This window comes from Dendropsophus ebraccatus, chromosome 11 (assembly GCF_027789765.1).
Source record: "Dendropsophus ebraccatus isolate aDenEbr1 chromosome 11, aDenEbr1.pat, whole genome shotgun sequence".
Classification (NCBI taxonomy): domain Eukaryota; kingdom Metazoa; phylum Chordata; class Amphibia; order Anura; family Hylidae; genus Dendropsophus; species Dendropsophus ebraccatus.
Window position 1 is genome coordinate 3287154 of NC_091464.1, and position 21479 is coordinate 3308632.

Here is a 21479-nt window from a genome sequence, read left to right on the forward strand (position 1 = left end):
CAGACATATCATACAGACCATAGAGACCAGACATATCATACAGACCATAGAGACCAGACATATCATACAGACCATAGAGACCAGACATATCATACAGATCATAGAGACCAGACATATCATACAGACCATAGAGACCAGACATATCATACAGTTATAGAGACCAGACACATCATACAGTTATAGAGACCAGACACATCATACAGACCATAGAGACCAGACATATCATACAGACCATAGAGACCAGACCTATCATACAGACCATAGAGACCAGACCTATCATACAGACCATAGAGACCAGACCTATCATACAGACCATAGAGACCAGACACATCATACAGACCATAGAGACCAGACACATCATACAGTTATAGAGACCAGACATATCATACAGACCATAGAGACCAGACACATCATACAGACCATAGAGAAAAGACACATCATACAGACCATAGAGACCAGACACATCATACAGACCATAGAGACCAGACATATCATACAGACCATAGAGACCAGACATATCATAGAGACCAGACACATCACACAGACCATAGAGACCAGACATATCATACAGACCATAGAGACCAGACATATCATACAGACCATAGAGACCAGACATATCATACAGTTATAGAGACCAGACACATCATACAGACCATAGAGACCAGACATATCATACAGACCATAGAGACCAGACCTATCATACAGACCATAGAGACCAGACCTATCATACAGACCATAGAGACCAGACATATCATACAGACCATAGAGACCAGACATATCATACAGACCAGACATATCATACAGACCAGACACATCATACAGACCATAGAGACCAGACACATCATACAGACCATAGAGACCAGACACATCATACAGACCATAGAGACCAGACACATCATACAGACCATAGAGACCAGACATATCATACAGACCATAGAGACCAGACATATCATACAGACCATAGAGACCAGACACATCATACAGACCATAGAGACCAGACATATCATACAGACCATAGAGACCAGACATATCATACAGTTATAGAGACCAGACACATCATACAGACCATAGAGACCAGACACATCATACAGTTATAGAGACCAGACACATCATACAGACCATAGAGACCAGACACATCATACAGACCATAGAGACCAGACACATCATACAGACCATAGAGACCAGACACATTATACAGACCATAGAGACCAGACACATCATACAGACCATAGAGACCAGACACATCATACAGTTATAGAGACCAGACAGATCATACAGACCATAGAGACCAGACACATCATACAGACCATAGAGACCAGACACATCATACAGACCATAGAGACCAGACACATCATACAGACCATAGAGACCAGACACATCACACAGACCATAGAGACCAGACACATCATACAGACCATAGAGACCAGACATATCATACAGACCATAGAGACCAGACACATCATACAGTTATAGAGACCAGACACATCATACAGACCATAGAGACCAGACACATCATACAGTTATAGAGACCAGACCTATCATACAGACCATAGAGACCAGACACATCATACAGACCATAGAGACCAGACACATCATACAGACCATAGAGACCAGACATATCATACAGTTATAGAGACCAGACACATTATACAGACCATAGAGACCAGACACATCATACAGACCATAGAGACCAGACACATCATACAGACCATAGAGACCAGACACATCATACAGACCATAGAGACCAGACACATCATACAGTTATAGAGACCAGACACATCACACAGACCATAGAGACCAGACACATCATACAGACCATAGAGACCAGACATATCATACAGACCATAGAGACCAGACATATCATACAGACCATAGAGACCAGACACATCATACAGACCATAGAGACCAGACACATCACACAGACCATAGAGACCAGACACATCATACAGACCATAGAGACCAGACACATCATACAGACCATAGAGACCAGACACATCATACAGACCATAGAGACCAGACATATCATACAGACCATAGAGACCAGACATATCATACAGACCATAGAGACCAGACACATCATACAGACCATAGAGACCAGACATATCATACAGACCATAGAGACCAGACACATCATACAGACCATAGAGACCAGACACATCATACAGTTATAGAGACCAGACACATCATACAGTTATAGAGACCAGACAGATCATACAGTTATAGAGACCAGACACATCATACAGTTATAGAGACCAGACACATCATACAGACCATAGAGACCAGACAGATCATACAGACCATAGAGACCAGACACATCATACAGACCATAGAGACCAGACACATCATACAGTTATAGAGACCAGACACATCACACAGACCATAGAGACCAGACACATCATACAGACCATAGAGACCAGACATATCATACAGACCATAGAGACCAGACATATCATACAGACCATAGAGACCAGACATATCATACAGACCATAGAGACCAGACACATCATACAGACCATAGAGACCAGACAGATCATACAGACCATAGAGACCAGACATATCATACAGTTATAGAGACCAGACACATCATACAGACCATAGAGACCAGACATATCATACAGTTATAGAGACCAGACATATCATACAGACCAGACACATCATACAGACCATAGAGACCAGACACATCATACAGACCATAGAGACCAGACCTATCATACAGACCATAGAGACCAGACACATCATACAGTTATAGAGACCAGACACATCATACAGACCATAGAGACCAGACATATCATACAGTTATAGAGACCAGACATATCATACAGACCAGACACATCATACAGACCATAGAGACCAGACACATCATACAGACCATAGAGACCAGACATATCATACAGACCATAGAGACCAGACACATCATACAGACCATAGAGACCAGACATATCATACAGACCATAGAGACCAGACACATCATACAGTTATAGAGACCAGACACATCATACAGACCATAGAGACCAGACACATCATACAGTTATAGAGACCAGACACATCATACAGACCATAGAGACCAGACACATCATACAGTTATAGAGACCAGACACATCATACAGACCATAGAGACCAGACACATCATACAGACCATAGAGACCAGACACATCATACAGACCATAGAGACCAGACATATCATACAGACCAGACATATCATACAGACCAGACATATCATACAGACCATAGAGACCAGACACATCATACAGACCATAGAGACCAGACACATCATACAGACCATAGAGACCAGACACATCATACAGTTATAGAGACCAGACATATCATACAGACCATAGAGACCAGACACATCATACAGACCATAGAGACCAGACACATCATACAGTTATAGAGACCAGACACATCATACAGACCATAGAGACCAGACACATCATACAGACCATAGAGACCAGACATATCATACAGACCATAGGACCAGACATCATCATACAGACCATAGAGTACCAGACACATCATACAGACCATAGAGACCAGACACTATCATTACAGACCATAGAGACCAGACATATCATACAGTTTAGAGACCAGACACATCATACAGACCATAGAGACCAGACACATCATCATACAGACCATAGAGACCAGAACACATCATACAGACCATAGAGGACCAGACACATCATACAGCCCATAGAGACCAGACAACATCATACAGACCATAGAGACCAGACACATCATACAGACCATAGAGACCAGACACAATCATACAGTTAGAGACCAGACAGATCATACAAGACCATAGAGACCAGACACATCATACCCCAGACAATATGAGCCCAGGTACACATCATACAGACCATAGAGACCAGACACATCACACAGACCATAGAGACCAGACACATCATACAGACCATAGAGACCAGACATATCATACAGACCATAGAGACCAGACACATCACACAGACCATAGAGACCAGACACATCATACAGACCATAGAGACCAGACACATCATACAGTTATAGAGACCAGACACATCATACAGACCATAGAGACCAGACACATCATACAGACCATAGAGACCAGACACATCATACAGACCATAGAGACCAGACACATCATACAGACCATAGAGACCAGACACATCATACAGACCATAGAGACCAGACACATCATACAGTTATAGAGACCAGACACATCATACAGACCATAGAGACCAGACACATCATACAGTTATAGAGACCAGACACATCATACAGACCATAGAGACCAGACACATCATACAGACCATAGAGACCAGACACATCACACAGACCATAGAGACCAGACACATCATACAGTTATAGAGACCAGACACATCATACAGACCATAGAGACCAGACACATCATACAGTTATAGAGACCAGACATATCATACAGACCAGACATATCATACAGACCATAGAGACCAGACACATCACACAGACCATAGAGACCAGACATATCACACAGACCATAGAGACCAGACATATCATACAGACCATAGAGACCAGACATATCACACAGACCATAGAGACCAGACACATCATACAGACCATAGAGACCAGACACATCATACAGACCATAGAGACCAGACACATCACACAGACCATAGAGACCAGACACATCATACAGACCATAGAGACCAGACACATCACACAGACCATAGAGACCAGACACATCATACAGACCATAGAGACCAGACATATCACACAGACCATAGAGACCAGACATATCACACAGACCATAGAGACCAGACATATCATACAGACCATAGAGACCAGACATATCATACAGACCATAGAGACCAGACACATCATACAGACCATAGAGACCAGACACATCATACAGCCATAGAGACCAGACATATCATACGACCATAGAGACCAGACATATCATACAGTTAGAGACCAGACACATCATACAGACCATAGAGACCAGACATATCATACAGACCATAGAGACCAGACACATCACACAGACCATAGAGACCAGACATATCATACAGACCATAGAGACCAGACATATCATACAGACCATAGAGACCAGACACATCACACAGACCATAGAGACCAGACACATCATACAGACCATAGAGACCAGACATATCATACAGACCATAGAGACCAGACACATCATACAGTTATAGAGACCAGACACATCATACAGACCATAGAGACCAGACACATCATACAGTTATAGAGACCAGACACATCATACAGACCATAGAGACCAGACATATCATACAGACCATAGAGACCAGACACATCATACAGACCATAGAGACCAGACACATCATACAGCCATAGAGACCAGACATATCATACGACCATAGAGACCAGACATATCATACAGTTAGAGACCAGACACATCATACAGACCATAGAGACCAGACACATCATACAGACCATAGAGACCAGACACATCATACAGACCATAGAGACCAGACACATCATACAGACCATAGAGACCAGACACATCACACAGACCATAGAGACCAGACATATCATACAGACCATAGAGACCAGACATATCATACAGACCATAGAGACCAGACATATCATACAGTTATAGAGACCAGACACATCATACAGACCATAGAGACCAGACACATCATACAGTTATAGAGACCAGACACATCATACAGACCATAGAGACCAGACACATCATACAGTTATAGAGACCAGACATATCATACAGACCAGACATATCATACAGACCATAGAGACCAGACATATCATACAGTTATAGAGACCAGACATATCATACAGACCATAGAGACCAGACACATCATACAGTTATAGAGACCAGACATATCATACAGACCAGACATATCATACAGACCATAGAGACCAGACATATCATACAGACCATAGAGACCAGACACATCATACAGACCATAGAGACCAGACACATCATACAGACCATAGAGACCAGACACATCATACAGACCATAGAGACCAGACATATCACACAGACCATAGAGACCAGACATATCATACAGTTATAGAGACCAGACACATCATACAGACCATAGAGACCAGACACATCATACAGACCATAGAGACCAGACACATCATACAGTTATAGAGACCAGACATATCATACAGACCATAGAGACCAGACATATCATACAGTTATAGAGACCAGACATATCATACAGACCATAGAGACCAGACATATCATACAGACCAGACATATCATACAGACCATAGAGACCAGACATATCATACAGACCATAGAGACCAGACATATCATACAGACCATAGAGACCAGACACATCATACAGACCATAGAGACCAGACACATCATACAGACCATAGAGACCAGACACATCATACAGACCATAGAGACCAGACACATCATACAGACCATAGAGACCAGACACATCATACAGACCATAGAGACCAGACACATCATACAGACCATAGAGACCAGACACATCATACAGACCATAGAGACCAGACATATCATACAGACCATAGAGACCAGACATATCATAGAGACCAGACATATCATACAGACCATAGAGACCAGACACATCATACAGACCATAGAGACCAGACATATCATACAGACCATAGAGACCAGACAGCGCCCCCCCCCCCCCCCCCCCCCCCCGGCAGCCCCCGTCCCCTGCAGACAGCACCCCCCCCGGCAGGCCCCCATCCCCTGCAGACAGCGCCCCCCCGGCAGCCCCCCATCCCCTGCAGACAGCGCCCCCCCGTCCCCCGCAGACAGCGCCCCTCAGCAGCCCAAACCCAGCCCCCCCTCCCCCTCCCCTGCAAACTGCGCCCCCCGGCAGCCCCCCCCCCTCCCCTGCAGACTGTGCCCCCCGGCAGCCCCCCGTCCCCTGCAGACAGCGCCCCCCGACAGCCCCCCGTCCCCGGCAGACTGCGCCCCCCGTCCCCGGCAGACTGCGCCCCCCGGCAGTCCCCGGTAGACAGCCCCCCCCCCCCCCCGGCAGCCCCCCGTCCCCTGCAGACTGCGCCCCCCCCGGCAGCCCTCCGTCCCCTGCAGACTGCGCCCCCCGGCAGCCCGTCCCCTGCAGACTGCGCCCCCCGGCAGCCCCCTGTCCCCTGCAGACTGCGCATCCCGGCAGCCCCTCCCCCGTCCCCTGCAGACTGCGTCCCCCGGCAGCCCCTCCCCCGTCCCCTGCAGACTGCGTCCCCCGGCAGCCCCTCCCCCGTCCCCTGCAGACTGCGCCCCCCGGCAGCCCTACGTCCCCTGCAGACTGCACCCCCCGGCAGCCCTACGTCCCCTGCAGACTGTGCCCCCCGGCAGCCCCCCGTCCCCTGCAGACAGCGCCCCCCGACAGCCCCCCGTCCCCGGCAGACTGCGCCCCCCGTCCCCGGCAGACTGCGCCCCCCGGCAGTCCCCGGTAGACAGCCCCCCCCCCCCCTGCAGACTGCGCCCCCCCCGGCAGCCCTCCGTCCCCTGCAGACTGCGCCCCCCGGCAGCCCGTCCCCTGCAGACTGCGCCCCCCGGCAGCCCCCTGTCCCCTGCAGACTGCGCCCCCCGGCAGCCCCCTGTCCCCTGCAGACTGCGCATCCCGGCAGCCCCTCCCCCGTCCCCTGCAGACTGCGTCCCCCGGCAGCCCCTCCCCCGTCCCCTGCAGACTGCGTCCCCCGGCAGCCCCTCCCCCGTCCCCTGCAGACTGCGCCCCCCGGCAGCCCCTCCCCCGTCCCCTGCAGACTGCGCCCCCCGGCAGCCCTACGTCCCCTGCAGACTGCGCCCCCCGGCAGCCCTACGTCCCCTGCAGACTGCGCCCCCCGGCAGCCCTACGTCCCCTGCAGACTGCGCATCCCGGCAGCCCCTCCCCCGTCCCCTGCAGACAGCGCCCCCCGGCAGCCCTACGTCCCTTGCAGACTGCGCCCCCCGGCAGCCCTACGTCCCTTGCAGACTGCGCCCCCCGGCAGCCCTACGTCCCCTGCAGACTGCGCCCCCGGCAGCCCTACGTCCCCTGCAGACTGCGCCCCCCGGCAGCCCTACGTCCCCTGCAGACTGCACCCCCCGGCAGCCCTACGTCCCCTGCAGACTGCGCCCCCCGGCAGCCCCCACCTGTGGTCACTCGGTGCAGCTGGTCTTCACTCACTGAAGTGACGAGCGTCTGGCTGGAGTTCTCTTCAGGCCTCTTGCAATTGGAGGTGATTTCCCCCTCAGTGTCGGCCATTTTGGAGCCGAGGGTCTGATAGGAGACGGAATGGAGAATCTCTTCGCCCTCATCATCATCATCGATATCCCACGCGTCACTCGTACTTCTCGCAAATTCATGGAAACTGGAGGCTTTCCGACTTTTTGGATGATGTAAGTGCAACCGCGGGTGATTGGATGAGAAACTGGAGGGAAACAAAATGCGTCATACGGGATTATTATACCACAATGTGCGGGATTACTACAGCGTCATACGGGATTATTATACCAAGCATCATACGGGATTATTATACCACAGCGTCATACAGGATTATTATACCAAGCGTCATACGGGATTATTATACCACAGCGTCATACAGGATTATTATACCAAGCGTCATATAGGATTATTATACCACAGCATCATACGGGATTATTATACCAAGCATCATACGGGATTATTATACCACAGCGTCATACGGGATTATTATACCACAATGTGCGGGATTACTACAGCGTCATACGGGATTATTATACCACAGCGTCATATGGGATTATTATACCACAGCGTCATACAGGATTATTATACCAAGCGTCATATGGGATTATTATACCACAGCATCATACAGGATTATTATACCACAGCGTCATACAGGATTATTATACCACAGCATCATACAGGATTATTATACCAAGCGTCATATGGGATTATTATACCACAGCATCATACAGGATTATTATACCACAATGTGCGGGATTACTACAGCGTCATATGGGATTATTATACCACAGCGTCATACAGGATTATTATACCAAGCGTCATATGGGATTATTATACCACAGCATCATACAGGATTATTATACCAAGCGTCATATGGGATTATTATACCACAGCATCATACAGGATTATTATACCAAGCGTCATATGGGATTATTATACCACAGCATCATACAGGATTATTATACCACAATGTGCGGGATTACTACAGCGTCATATGGGATTATTATACCACAGCATCATACAGGATTATTATACCACAATGTGCGGGATTACTACAGCGTCATATGGGATTATTATACCACAGCATCATACAGGATTATTATACCACAATGTGCGGGATTACTACAGCGTCATATGGGATTATTATACCACAGCATCATACAGGATTATTATACCACAATGTGCTGGATTACTACAGCGTCATAGGGGATTATTATACCACAGCGTCATACAGGATTATTATACCACAGCATCATACAGGATTATTATACCAAGCGTCATATGGGATTATTATACCACAATGTGCGGGATTACTACAGCGTCATACGGGATTATTATACCACAGCGTCATACGGGATTATTATACCACAGCATCATACAGGATTATTATACCACAATGTGCGAGATTACTACAGCGTCATATGGGATTATTATACCACAGCATCATACAGGATTATTATACCACAATGTGCGGGATTACTACAGCGTCATATGGGATTATTATACCACAGCATCATACAGGATTATTATACCACAATGTGCGGGATTACTACAGCGTCATATGGGATTATTATACCACAGCGTCATACAGGATTATTATAACACAGCATCATACAGGATTATTATACCACAGCGTCATACAGGATTATTATACCACAGCGTCATACGGGATTATTATACCACAGCGTCATACAGGATTATTATACCAAGCGTCATATGGGATTATTATACCACAGCATCATACAGGATTATTATACCACAATGTGCGGGATTACTACAGCGTCATACGGGATTATTATACCAAGCGTCATATGGGATTATTATACCAAGCGTCATACGGGATTATTATACCACAGCGTCATACAGGATTATTATAACACAGCATCATACAGGATTATTATACCACAGCATCATACAGGATTATTATACCACAGCGTCATACGGGATTATTATACCACAGCGTCATACGGGATTATTATACCAAGCGTCATATGGGATTATTATACCACAGCATCATACAGGATTATTATACCACAATGTGCGGGATTACTACAGCGTCATACGGGATTATTATACCAAGCGTCATATGGGATTATTATACCACAGCGTCATACAGGATTATTATAACACAGCATCATACAGGATTATTATACCAAGCGTCATACGGGATTATTATACCACAGCGTCATACGGGATTATTATACCACAGCGTCATACGGGATTATTATACCACAGCGTCATACGGGATTATTATACCACAATGTGCGGGATTACTACAGCGTCATATGGGATTATTATACCACAGCATCATATGGGATTATTATACTACAGCGTCATACGGGATTATTATACCACAGCGTCATACGGGATTATTATACCACAGCGTCATACGGGATTATTATACCACAGCGTCATACGGGATTATTATACCACAGCGTCATACGGGATTATTATACCACAGCATCATACAGGATTATTATACCACAGCGTCATACGGGATTATTATACCACAATGTGCGGGATTACTACAGCGTCATACGGGATTATTATACCACAGCATCATACAGGATTATTATACCACAGCGTCATACAGGACGGTCCCATCTGCCCCCCCCCCAGTAACCTCCATGGTCACATCTGACCCCCCCCCCCGCCCCAGTAACCTCCATGGTCACATCTGCCCCCCCCCCCAGTAACCTCCATGATCACATCTGCCCCCCCCCCCAGTAACCTCCATGGTCACATCTGCCCCCCCCCCCAGTAACCTCCATGGTCACATCTGACCCCCCCCCCCCGCCCCAGTAACCTCCACGGTCACATCTGCCCCCCCCCCCCCAGTAACCTCCATGGTCACATCTGCCCCCCCCCCCAGTAACCTCCATGATCACATCTGCCCCCCCCCCCCAGTAACCTCCATGGTCACATCTGCCCCCCCCCCAGTAACCTCCATGGTCACATCTGACCCCCCCCCCCCGCCCCAGTAACCTCCACGGTCACATCTGCCCCCCCCCCCCAGTAACCTCCATGGTCACATCTGCCCCCCCCCCCAGTAACCTCCATGATCACATCTGCCCCCCCCCCCCAGTAACCTCCATGGTCACATCTGCCCCCCCCCCCCAGTAACCTCCATGGTCACATCTGCCCCCCCCCCCCCAGTAACCTCCATGGTCACACCTGAACTCCCAGTAACCCGACCTCTGTCTCTATTAGCGGGAATAACGGCACAGAACGCAGGCAGTACGTGACATCTTCAACTCTTTGTACTTCAGTATCTCCCGTCTCCTGACACATAAGGGGGGGGGGCAGATATTCTGGGGTCTCCTGACACATAAGGGGGGGGGCAGATATTCTGGGGTCTCCTGACACATAAGGGGGGGCAGATATTCTGGGGTCTCCTGACACATAAGGGGGGGGGCAGATATTATGGGGTCTCCTGACACATAAGGGGGGGGGCAGATATTCTGGGGTCTCCTGACACATAAGGGGGGGGGGCAGATATTCTGGGGTCTCCTGACACATAAGGGGGGGGGGGCAGATATTCTGGGGTCTCCTGACACATAAGGGGGCGGATATTCTGGGGTCTCCTGACACATAAGGGGGGGGGGCAGATATTCTGGGGTCTCCTAACACATAAGGGGGGGGGGGCGGATATTCTGGGGTCTCCTGACACATGGGGGGGGGGGCAGATATTCTGGGGTCTCCTGACACATAAGGGGGGGGGCAGATATTCTGGGGTCTCCTGACACATAAGGGGGGGGGGGGCAGATATTCTGGGGTCTCCTGACACATAAGGGGGGCAGATATTCTGGGGTCTCCTGACACATGGGGGGGCAGATATTCTGGGGTCTCCTGACACATAAGGGGGGGGCAGATATTCTGGGGTCTCCTGACACATAAGGGGGGGGGGCAGATATTCTGGGGTCTCCTGACACATAAGGGGGGGGGGGCAGATATTCTGGGGTCTCCTGACACATAAGGGGGGGGGGGGGGGCAGATATTCTGGGGTCTCCTGACACATAAGGGGGGGGCAGATATTCTGGGGTCTCCTGATACATAAGGGGGGGGGGGGCAGATATTCTGGGGTCTCCTGACACATAAGGGGGGGGGGGGGGGGCAGATATTCTGGGGTCTCCTGACACATAAGGGGGGGGGCAGATATTCTGGGGTCTCCTGATACATAAGGGGGGGGGGCAGATATTCTGGGGTCTCCTGACACATAAGGGGGGGGGGGCAGATATTCTGGGGTCTCCTGACACATAAGGGGGGGGCAATTAATACATAACCTTTAATAATACTTTAAAAACAAGGTCCATACAACATGTACACACAAAAAAAAAAAAAACACCCATTGGTGCCCTATATATACAGTGTGGTATCCTCAAGAGCACTAGCAAAATAGAAGGAACAAATAACTAAATAGACATAACAGGAGTAATGGTCAAGGCTGTCACAGGGTACAATGATCAGTGCTATGGTAAAGGGGGGGGAGGGGGGTTGGTGCACCCTCAGCTGACCCTAAATAGCCTCTTACCCTGCCTTTTGGGGTACCCACCTCCTTAACAGGGTGGCCCCAACCACGGTGACAGTCCCTCTCCTGTTGTAAGTGCTCAGGAGAAAAAACAAACAAAGAGACAAAAAGCAAAAAAACAGTGCAACACATGTGACAACTTACAATCACCTAAACGTGTAATTGCAGCAGCACAATAGATACAGAAATTACTTGGAGTGTATATGAAATTTACAACACTCGTTCCAACGCGTTTCTACCGTCCCAATATGTGACGGTTTCATCAGGGAACAGTCCCAGCACTCCAAAATGGATGTGCCCTATAATATTAGCTGCTGTGAAGATCTCCTCTCAATAAAATGGACCTTTAATAATTAAATGCAATGATATATGATAAAAAGGGTTACTCGTAGTATATACTGTGGTGGGGAGCGCCAGTTATAGCGCTACCAGCTGTACCTCTACTACCAATACCCATGACACACTAGCAAAGATACTGTCATAATGTACATGTCTAGCCGTCACTTAGCTTAGGATGTGCTGAGTCAGGAAATAGTGACAGCCCTCTCACAAGGTCCCGGATGATTCCAGGATCCCCCCACGATGAGATGGAGATCTATTCTATTCTATTTTGCTAGTGCTCTTGAGGATACCACACTGTATATATAGGGCACCAATGGGTGTTTTTTTTTTTTTTTTGTGTGTACATGTTGTATGGACCTTGTTTTTAAAGTATTATTAAAGGTTATGTATTAATTGTCCTTAAGTGGTCCATATGCGTCGGTGATTACATTGATATATACTGACCACTGGGTCTTATTCCAATATTGGGAGGCGGCACCCTAATTTCCGCTAGTTTTTTGGAGATTACATAAGGGGGGGGGGGGGCAGATATTCTGGGGTCTCCTGACACATAAGGGGGGGGGGGGGCAGATATTCTGGGGTCTCCTGACACATAAAGGGGGGGGCAGATATTCTGGGGTCTCCTGACACATAAGGGGGGCGATATTCTGGGGTCTCCTGACACATAAGGGGGGGGGGGGCAGATATTCTGGGGTCGCCTTACCTCCTCTCTAGCGGGGGCTGCTGGGCACCGTACACAGGCTGGATACTGAGGAGAGAAAAACAATAGGAATCACGCTTAGTTATATACAATCTTCCTGCAGGATTTATGGAGAAGAACCAGCCCTGAAGCTTCATCCCCTTAAGCAGGAGCTGCAAACCCTGCAAACCTACCCCCCCCCCCCCCCCCCCCCCCAGCAGCATCGGGACCCCGCGCCAACCCTGCAAACCTACCCCCCAGCATCAGGAGCACCGGGACCCCGCACCAATCCTGCCGAACCTCACACCACCAGGAGCCAGGAAGGGAAGGGGGCACACCTCTAGGACCCAGGAAGAGGGGGGGGGGGGCACACCTCTAGGACCCAGGAACAGGGGGGGGCACACCTCTAGGACCCAGGAAGAGGGGGGGGGCACACCTCTAGGACCCAGGAACAGGGGGGGGGCACACCTCTAGGACCCAGGAACAGGGGGGGGGCACACCTCTAGGACCCAGGAACAGGGGGGGGGGCACACCTCTAGGACCCAGGAACGGGGGGGGGAGCACACCTCTAGGACCCAGGAACGGGGGGGGGGGGGGGGGGGGGGGGGGGGGGGGGGGGGGGCACCTCTAGACCCAGGAACGGGGGGGGGGGGGGGCACATCTACACCCTCTAGGACCCAGGAACAGGGGGGGGGGGGGGGGGGGACACCTCTAGGACCCAGGAGCACCTTACACCCTCTAGGACCCAGGACCACCTCACACCCTCTAGGACCCAGGAGCACCTTACACCCACTAGGACCCAGGACCACCTTACACCCTCTAGGACCCAGGAAGAGGGGGGGGCACACCTCTAGGACCCAGGAAGAGGGGGGGAAGGCACACCTCTAGGACCCAGGAACAGGGGGGGGCACACCTCTAGGACCCAGGAACAGGGGGGGGCACACCTCTAGGACCCAGGAACAGGGGGGGGGGCACACCTCTAGGACCCAGGAACAGGGGGGGGGGGGGCACACCTCTAGGACCCAGGAACAGGGGGGGGGGGCACACCTCTAGGACCCAAGAACGGGGGGGGGGGGGGGGGGGGGGGGGGGGGGCACATCTACACCCTCTAGGACCCAGGAACAGGGGGGGGGGGGGGGGGGACACCTCTAGGACCCAGGAGCACCTTACACCCTCTAGGACCCAGGAGCACCTTACACCCTCTAGGACCCAGGAGCACCTTCCACCCTCTAGGACCCAGGAGCACCTTCCACCCTCTAGGACCCAGGAGCACCTTACACCCTCTAGGACCCAGGAGCACCTTACACCCTCTAGGACCCAGGAGCACCTTACACCCTCTAGGACCCAGGAGCACCTTACACCCTCTAGGACCCAGGAGCACCTTACACCCTCTAGGACCCAGGAGCACCTTACACCCTCTAGGACCCAGGAGCACCTTACACCCTCTAGGACCCAGGAGCACCTTACACCCTCTAGGACCCAGGAGCACCTTACACCCTCTAGGACCCAGGAGCACCTTACACCCTCTAGGAACCCAGGAGCACCTTACACCCTCTAGGGACCCAGGAGCACCTTACACCCTCTAGGACCCAGGAGCACCTTACACCCTCTAGGACCCAGGAGCACCTTACACCCTCTAGGACCCAGAGCACCTTACACCCTCTAGGACCAGGACACCTTACACCCTCTAGGACCCAGGACCACCTTACACCCTCTAGGACCACCTTACACCCTCTAGGACCCAGGAGCACCTTACACCCTCTAGGACCCAGGACCACCTTACACCCTCTAGGACCACCTTACACCCTCTAGGACCCAGGACCGCCTTACACCCTCTAGGACCCAGGACCGCCTTACACCCTCTAGGACCCAGGACCACCTTACACCCTCTAGGACCCAGGACCACCTCACACCCTCTAGGACCCAGGACCACCTCACACCCTCTAGGACCCAGGAGCACCTCACACCCTCTAGGACCCAGGAGCACCTCACACCCTCTAGGACCCAGGAGCACCTCACACCCTCTAGGACCCAGGAGCACCTCACACCCTCTAGGACCCAGGAGCACCTCACACCCTCTAGGACCCAGGAGCACCTCACACCCTCTAGGACCCAAGGAGCCCTCACACACCCCTCTAGGACCCAGGAGCACCTTACACCCTCTAGGACCCAGGAGCACCTTACACCCTCTAGGACCCAGGAGCACCCTTACACCCTCTAGGACCCAGGAGCACATGACACCCTCTAGGACCCAGGACCACCTTACACCCTCTAGGACCCAGGACCACCTACACCCTCTAGGACCCAGGACCACCTTACACCCTCTAGGACCCAGGACCACCTTACACCCTCTAGGACCCAGGACCACCCTTACACCCTCTAGGGACCCAGGAGCACCTTACCCCTCTAGGACCCAGGACCACCTTACACCCTCTAGGACCCAGGAGCACCTTACACCCTCTAGGACCCAGGACCACCTTACACCCTCTAGGACCCAGGACCACCTTACACCCTCTAGGACCCAGGAACAGGGGGGGGAGGGGACACCTCTAGGACCCAGGACCACCTTACACCCTCTAGGACCCAGGACCACCTTACACCCTCTAGGACCCAGGACCACCTTACACCCTCTAGGACCCAGGAACAGGGGGGGAGGGGGACACCTCTAGGACCCAGGACCACCTTACACCCTCTAGGACCCAGGACCACCTTACACCCTCTAGGACCCAGGACCACCATACACCCTCTAGGACCCAGGACCACCATACACCCTCTAGGACCCAGGACCACCATACACCCTCTAGGACCCAGGACCACCTTACACCCTCTAGGACCCAGGACCACCTTACACCCTCTAGGACCCAGGAGCACCTTACACCCTCTAGGACCCAGGAGCACCTTACACCCTCTAGGACCCAGGAGCACCTTACACCCTCTAGGACCCAGGAGCACCTTACAACCCTCTAGGACCCAGGAGCACCTTACACCCTCTAGGACCCAGGACCACCTTACACCCTCTAGGACCCAGGACCACCTTACACCCTCTAGGACCCAGGGACCACCTTACACCCTCTAGGACCCAGGACCACCTTACACCCTCTAGGACCCAGGACCACCCTTACACCCTCTAGGACCCAGGACCAACCTTACACCCTCTAGGACCCAGGAGCACCTTACACCCTCTAGGACCCAGGAGCACCCTTACACCTCTAGTGACCACCTTACACCCTCTAGGACCCAGGAGCCACCTTACACCCTCTAGGACCCAGGACCACCTTACACCCTCTAGGACCCAGGACCACCTTACACCCTCTAGGACCCAGGAGCACCTCACACCCTCTAGGACCCAGGACCACCTCACACCCTCTAGGACCCAGGACCACCTTACACCCTCTAGGACCCAGGAGCACCTTACACCCTCTAGGACCCAGGAGCACCTTACACCCTCTAGGACCCAGGAGCACCTTACACCCCTCTAGGACCCAGACCACCTTACACCCTCTAGACCCAGGACCACCTTACACCCTCTAGGACCCAGGAACAGGGGGGGGAGGGGACACCTCTAGGACCAGGACCACCTTACACCCTCTAGGACCCAGGACCACCTACACCCTCTAGGACCCAGGACCACCTTACACCCTCTAGGACCCAGGACCACCTTACACCCTCTAGGACCCAGGACCACCTTACACCCTCTAGGACCCAGGACCACCTTACACCCTCTAGGACCCAGGAACAGGGGGGGAGGGGACACCTCTAGGACCCAGGACCACCTCACACCCTCTAGGACCCAGGACCACCTTACACCCTCTAGGACCCAGGAGCACCTTACACCCTCTAGGACCCAGGACCACCTTACACCCTCTAGGACCCAGGAGCACCTTACACCCTCTAGGACCCAGGACCACCTTACACCCTCTAGGACCCCAGGACCACCTTACACCCTCTAGGACCCAGGACCACCTTACACCCTCTAGGACCCAGGACCACCTTACACCCTCTAGGACTCAGGAGCACCTTACACCCTCTAGGACCCAGGAGCACCTTACACCCTCTAGGACCCAGGAGCACCTTACACCCTCTAGGACCCAGGACCACCTTACACCCTCTAGGACCACCTTACACCCTCTAGGACCCAGGAGCACCTTACACCCTCTAGGACCACCTTACACCCTCTAGGACCCAGGAGCACCTTACACCCTCTAGGACCCAGGAGCACCTTACACCCTCTAGGACCCAGGACCACCTTACACCCTCTAGGACCCAGGACCACCTTACACCCTCTAGGACCCAGGACCACCTTACACCCTCTAGGACCCAGGACCACCTTACACCCTCTAGGACCACCTTACACCCTCTAGGACCCAGGACCGCCTTACACCCTCTAGGACCCAGGACCGCCTTACACCCTCTAGGACCCAGGACCACCTTACACCCTCTAGGACCCAGGACCACCTTACACCCTCTAGGACCCAGGACCACCTTACACCCTCTAGGACCCAGGACCACCTTACACCCTCTAGGACCCAGGACCACCTTACACCCTCTAGGACCCAGGAGCACCTTACACCCTCTAGGACCCAGGACCACCTTACACCCTCTAGGACCCAGGAGCACCTTACACCCTCTAGGACCCAGGAGCACCTTACACCCTCTAGGACCCAGGAGCACCCTTACACCCTCTAGGACCCAGGAGCACCTTACACACCTCTAGGACCAGGACCACCTCACACCCTCTAGGACCCAGGAGCACCTCACACCTCTAGGACCCAGGAGCACCTAACACCCTCTAGGGAACCCAGGAGCCACCTTACACCCTCTAGGACCCAGGAGCACCTTACACCCTCTTAGGACCCAGGACCACCTTACACCCTCTAGGACCCAGGACAACCTTACACCCTCTAGGACCCAGGGAGCACCTTACACCCTCTAGGACCCAGACCACCTCACACCCTCTAGGACCCAGGAACAGGCACCTTACACCCTCTAGGACCCAGGAGCCACCTTACACCCTCTAGACCAGGACCACCTTCCACCCTCTAAGGACCCAGGACCACCTTACACCCTCTAGGACCCAGGACCACCTTACACCCTCTAGGACCCAGACCACCTTACACCCCTCTAGGACCCAGGACACCTTTACACCCTCTAGGACCCAGGAACAGGGGGGGAGGGGACACCTCTAGGACCCAGGACCACCTTCACACCCTCTAGGACCCAGGACCACCTTACACCCTCTAGGACCCAGGACCACCTTACACCCTCTAGGACCCAGGACCACCATACACCCTCTAGGACCCAGGACCACCTTACACCCTCTAGGACCCAGGACCACCTTACACCCTCTAGGACCCAGGACCACCTTACACCCTCTAGGACCCAGGACCACCTTACACCCTCTAGGACCCAGGACCACCTTACACCCTCTAGGACCCAGGACCACTACACCCTCTAGGACCCAGGACCACCTTACACCCTCTAGGACCCAGGAGCACCTTACACCCTCTAGGACCCAGGACCACCTTACACCCTCTAGGACCCAGGACCACCTTACACCCTCTAGGACCCAGGACCACCTTACACCCTCTAGGACCCAGGACCACCTTACACCCTCTAGGACCCAGGACCACCTTACACCCTCTAGGACCCAGGAACAGGGGGGGGAGGGGACACCTCTAGGACCCAGGACCACCTTACACCCTCTAGGACCCAGGACCACCTTACACCCTCTAGGACCCAGGACCACCTTACACCCTCTAGGACCCAGGACCACCATACACCCTCTAGGACCCAGGACCACCTTACACCCTCTAGGACCCAGGACCACCTTACACCCTCTAGGACCCAGGACCACCTTACACCCTCTAGGACCCAGGACCACCTTACACCCTCTAGGACCCAGGAGCACCTTACACCCTCTAGGACCCAGGACCACCTTACACCCTCTAGGACCCAGGACCACCTTACACCCTCTAGGACCCAGGACCACCTTACACCCTCTAGGACCCAGGACCACCTTACACCCTCTAGGACCCAGGACCACCTTACACCCTCTAGGACCCAGGACCACCTTACACCCTCTAGGACCCAGGACCACCTTACACCCTCTAGGACCCAGGACCACCTTACACCCTCTAGGACCCAGGAGCACCTTACACCCTCTAGGACCCAGGAGCACCTTACACCCTCTAGGACCCAGGAGCACCTTACACCCTCTAGGACCCAGGAGCACCTTACACCCTCTAGGACCCAGGACCACCTTACACCCTCTAGGACCCAGGACCAGGGGGGGGAGGGGACACCTCTAGGACCCAGGACCACCTTACACCCTCTAGACCCAGGACCACTCACACCCTCTAGGACCCAGGACCACCTTACACCCTCTAGGGACCCAGGAACCCCATACCCCTCTAGGACCCAGGACCACCATACACCCTCTAGGACCCAGGACCACCTTACACCCTCTAGGACCCAGGACCACCTTACACCCTCTAGGACCCAGGACCACCTTACACCCTCTAGGACCCAGGACCACCTTACACCCTCTAGGACCCAGGAGCACCTTACACCCTCTAGGACCCAGGAGCACCTTACACCCTCTAGGACCCAGGAGCACCTTACACCCTCTAGGACCCAGGAGCACCTTACACCCTCTAGGACCACCTTACACCCTCTAGGACCCAGGAGCACCTTACACCCTCTAGGACCCAGGACCACCTTACACCCTCTAGGACCCAGGACCACCTCACACCCTCTAGGACCCAGGACCACCTCACACCCTCTAGGACCCAGGACCACCTTACACCCTCTAGGACCCAGGAGCACCTTACACCCTCTAGGACCCAGGAGCACCTTACACCCTCTAGGACCCAGGAGCACCTTACACCCTCTAGGACCCAGGACCACCTTACACCCTCTAGGACCCAGGACCACCTTACACCCTCTAGGACCCAGGACCAGGGGGGGGAGGGGACACCTCTAGGACCCAGGACCACCTTACACCCTCTAGGACCCAGGACCACCTTACACCCTCTAGGACCCAGGACCACCTTACACCCTCTAGGACCCAGGACCACCTTACACCCTCTAGGACCCAGGACCACCTTACACCCTCTAGGACCCAGGACCACCTTACACCCTCTAGGACCCAGGACCACCTTACACCCTCTAGGACCACCTTACACCCTCTAGGACCCAGGACCACCTTACACCCTCTAGGACCCAGGAGCACCTTACACCCTCTAGGACCCAGGAGCACCTTACACCCTCTAGGACCCAGGAGCACCTTACACCCTCTAGGACCCAGGAGCACCTTACTGACTCTAGGACCCAGGAGCACCTTACACCCTCTAGGACCCAGGACCACCTTACACCCTCTAGGACCCAGGAGCACCTTACACCCTCTAGGACCCAGGAGCACCTTACACCCTCTAGGACCCAGGACCACCTTACACCCTCTAGGACCCAGGACCACCTTACACCCTCTAGGACCACCTTACACCCTCTAGGACCCAGGAGCACCTTACACCCTCTAGGACCCAGGAGCACCTTACACCCTCTAGGACCCAGGACCACCTTACACCCTCTAGGACCCAGGACCACCTTACACCCTCTAGGACCCAGGACCACCTTACACCCTCTAGGACCACCTTACACCCTCTAGGACCCAGGACCGCCTTACACCCTCTAGGACCCAGGACCGCCTTAACACACCCTCTAGGAACCACAAGGACGCGCCTTGACAACCCTCTAGGACCCAGGACCACCTTACACACTCTAG

The 21479-nt window shown here is 52.8% G+C and overlaps 1 protein-coding gene across 1 annotated transcript in view; it reads right to left on the reverse strand.

Moving 5' to 3' along the window:
- TBC1D22B (TBC1 domain family member 22B) overlaps positions 1 to 21479 on the reverse strand; it is a 72675-nt gene that overhangs the window by 49476 nt on the left and 1720 nt on the right. Inside the window, exons 2-3 of the mRNA XM_069945421.1 lie at positions 13724 to 13768; positions 8078 to 8355 (exon numbers count right to left, since the gene is read on the reverse strand). Of these exons, the coding sequence (XP_069801522.1) occupies positions 8078 to 8355; positions 13724 to 13768 (323 nt within the window). The remainder of the gene's footprint in view (positions 1 to 8077; positions 8356 to 13723; positions 13769 to 21479) is intronic.